At 29.4% G+C, this 3,216-nt stretch overlaps 1 protein-coding gene across 1 annotated transcript in view; it reads left to right on the top strand.

Annotated features, from left to right (window-relative positions):
* Positions 1-2,423, top strand: part of LOC106679732 (carboxylic ester hydrolase) — a 13,247-nt gene extending 10,824 nt beyond the window's left edge. The window contains exons 8-10 of the mRNA XM_014419050.2: positions 362-512; positions 2,017-2,143; positions 2,222-2,423. Of these exons, the coding sequence (XP_014274536.1) occupies positions 362-512; positions 2,017-2,143; positions 2,222-2,423 (480 nt within the window). The remainder of the gene's footprint in view (positions 1-361; positions 513-2,016; positions 2,144-2,221) is intronic.
* Positions 2,424-3,216: the final 793 nt, after the last annotated feature.

Here is a 3,216-nt window from a genome sequence, read left to right as displayed (position 1 = left end):
TGCATTATTCAAATAATCATTTTTAATTTTAATTTAATATAGTTTAAAATTTTCTTAAACTATTGGTATATAAATGACAAAATTTCAAAATAGAAGTTGATATATATAAGGATACATAGTACATGAGTATGGGATCAATCCTAAAATGTTGTACAAGTTCAAAATATTTAATAATAATATTATCTAAATTTTTAATTTTAATTTCTAAAATTGTCTTCACCTCAATCTTTTAAAAAATGATTTATGAGAATTAGCAAATTTTTAGAGGTTATTTAAAAAAAAAAATATGGTACCAGACCAAGATTATCCATAATACTTTAATACAATTATTACCAGTTTTTAAGTTAAGATATAATTGCAGATGGCAGGAGATAGAACAATAACAGATGATGTAGAAACAACAGCAAGGTTACAAGCATACGTCAGATCGTCTCCTATATATTTTTACCGCTTTGGATATAGAGGACAAAACAGTCTCTCAAACTTAGTCAGCGGAACTGACATAAATTGGGGTAAGAAATATGAAATATTTTTTGTTCTTGAGTAAGATCTAATAACTATAGTTCTAGGGAAAAAGAAGTAACAAAAAGGTTTAAAAAATGAGTATGTCTAGGTTTATAATCTTACTGACCTAAACTAGTGAATTATTAGACAATAATCTCAAGGGACAGAGCCCAAATTCAAGAAATGGAAATGAGCTACCTAAGGAGGGTAAAGGGTAAAAAAGGAATAGAGACAGGAATACTAACAAGTAAATAAGAAACAATCTGGGAGTAAAACAGACAGAAGAAATTAAGCTACGATAGTTTGGCCATGTAAAAAGAATACAAGAAGAATGAATAACCAAAATGTATGAAACAAGAGAATGGAAAAAGGTTAAGAAGGCATTCAACAATAGAGGAATGGACTATAATAGATGCAGCTAGCTGGTATAGGGATGGAGATTATAGATCAGGCTCTACATGCAAGCTTCCCACACTGCTTTTTGGTAGAATAGGAATCGTTAAGAAGAAAAAGAACTATAGTTTAATGCTCAAAATGCAGAGGATATGGAATTTACTAACATGTTGTCAAACACTTTATTATTTAATCAATACCACTAGTGTGTTTAGAACTTATTGTATATAGAAACTACATTGTTTTAATCTTTTTACAAGGGTATGAGCATTGAGGAAATGGAATGCCTCAGCATTCATGTGTCCTTTTAGTTGCTCTTGATGTAACTGGTAGAATTTTTTTATTTCTTCTTCAACTCTAAGTATATGAAGAGCTTGGTGAAGATCATCATTTCTGTTGTACAAGGGTTGACAACTCTCTTAAAAGTTCAAAATTTTTTTATAAGTTGTCTCTTGGTATCCCTCCTACATTGCCATAGTTGGATTATGTAAGTTAAAATAGGTTTTAGGACTTGTTTGCATATAGGAAGCTTGTCATAGAAAGATTTCTTCCCAAGAGCTCAGAAATATTTTGATATATCAAGTAATGCAGTATTATTATTTTTTTTATATATTCTATTTTTTGTCTTTCCAACAAAATTTGGCATCTAATGCTACACTGAAATATTTAACCTGATTTGAAAACAGGATCACTTTGTTATTCATTGTAGTTGACAGATATTTGATTTTCTAGTTAGTAAAGTCAACATGCATCTAATTTGATTCATTGCCATTATCCATAGAGAAAAATATGGGTTTTCTGTAAACTGGCAATTGCTGCATTTAAATTCCCAACAGTTTTCTGGCTATTAATATTTCCTAATGAAATAGAACTACTTTTTCATAGGTAGCTTTGATTACTTTTTCTGCCTGCAGGATACCTCTAGTATAAAGCAGTAAGGGTGTAGGGTTAACTAACAATATTATTTTTTTCATAGTTATAATTCTATTTCATAAATAATTTTTTTTTTAATCAAATTTATTAGACTATTTTTAAAAGAAATAAAAAGTTTTTTTTCAAAAATAAATAATCCACAGTAACAGAAAATAATGTGTACTAACTACAATGTGCTGACTTCAGGTGTTTCTCATGGTGATGATACTCTGTACATATTTAATGCGACGTACTTACTATCAGAATCTACGCCATCTGACCGAGCCATGATCAATGTGATGAGTGGAATGTGGGCTAATTTTACAATCACTGGGTAATATTTTTTCCTATAATATTCAATTAATAATCAAATATAATAAAAAATAAATCAACTTCAAGATGTAATTTTCAGAGTTCCGAGCGTAGGTAGTGGCGTAAAATGGCTTCCTATAAAGAGAGCTACTGCTATGACAGGTCCTTACAACTACTTAATGATATATTCTCCTAGTTCCTTTGCACTCAATAGTACAAAAACACAAGGTAATCCAGTATTTTGGAACAATCTTCCGATTAATGAGCCTGGGTCTGGTAGGCCAGTCAACAACTTTTTATAATTTAATAATAAAAATTAAGAATTTTGTTATTTTTTATACCATTCCTTTAAAATTTTAAATTGTTGGCCAAAAGTGATATCATGAGTGTTCTGCAAAAAAGTGTGAGTTCTACAAAATGAATATTCTGATTATATAGTTTTGATAATCATTTTAACCCATTAATGGCCAGTATTTCGAAAACGCAACACCCAGAAAAGTAGACAAAAATAAAGTAGAGGAGATAAGTAGTAACATGACTAAATTATATGATGGTAGGTTTTCCAAGTCACTTATTTAGTCTATATGTTTTGCTTAGTATTTCACTCTCTGTGAGCCATGTCTCATTTTTGAGTCAAGTGTCATTTTTTGTAATTTGAATGTCACACTTTTAATACTAACTGAAATTCTTACACCTAGTGAGTTTGTTTTAAGGAGTTACTGATTTTTTATTACATCTTGAAACTATAAGGCAATTAATTATAATAGTAAGTCAAAATGATTTCTAATGTTCATTTCTATGGAAGACTTCAAAGTTCAGTGTTGTGTTTTTGCTAAACTGGCTGCAAAAGTGTATCTTTAAACTAAATATCCAAATAACTAAAAATTTTATTCTATTGATGAATATGAATTTTTAGTTCTTTCTGACCATACTCCACTACTGTTTTCAGCTTTGAAAATGACAAATAAAAGTACCATTATCGACAATATATATCTATACCTATACACATCCATTTTAGATATTAAACCTGGTGCTGGAAAGCTTAACTTATTTTGAATTTATCAAGGTGGCAAAGGTCCCAAAAATGAATATTAA

Source organism: Halyomorpha halys, unplaced genomic scaffold, assembly GCF_000696795.3.
Source record: "Halyomorpha halys isolate HHAL.00 unplaced genomic scaffold, Hhal_1.1 Scaffold216.1, whole genome shotgun sequence".
Lineage (NCBI taxonomy): Eukaryota > Metazoa > Arthropoda > Insecta > Hemiptera > Pentatomidae > Halyomorpha > Halyomorpha halys.
The sequence above is the reverse complement of the archived record's forward strand: the minus strand, read 5'-3'. Positions and strand labels throughout refer to the sequence as shown.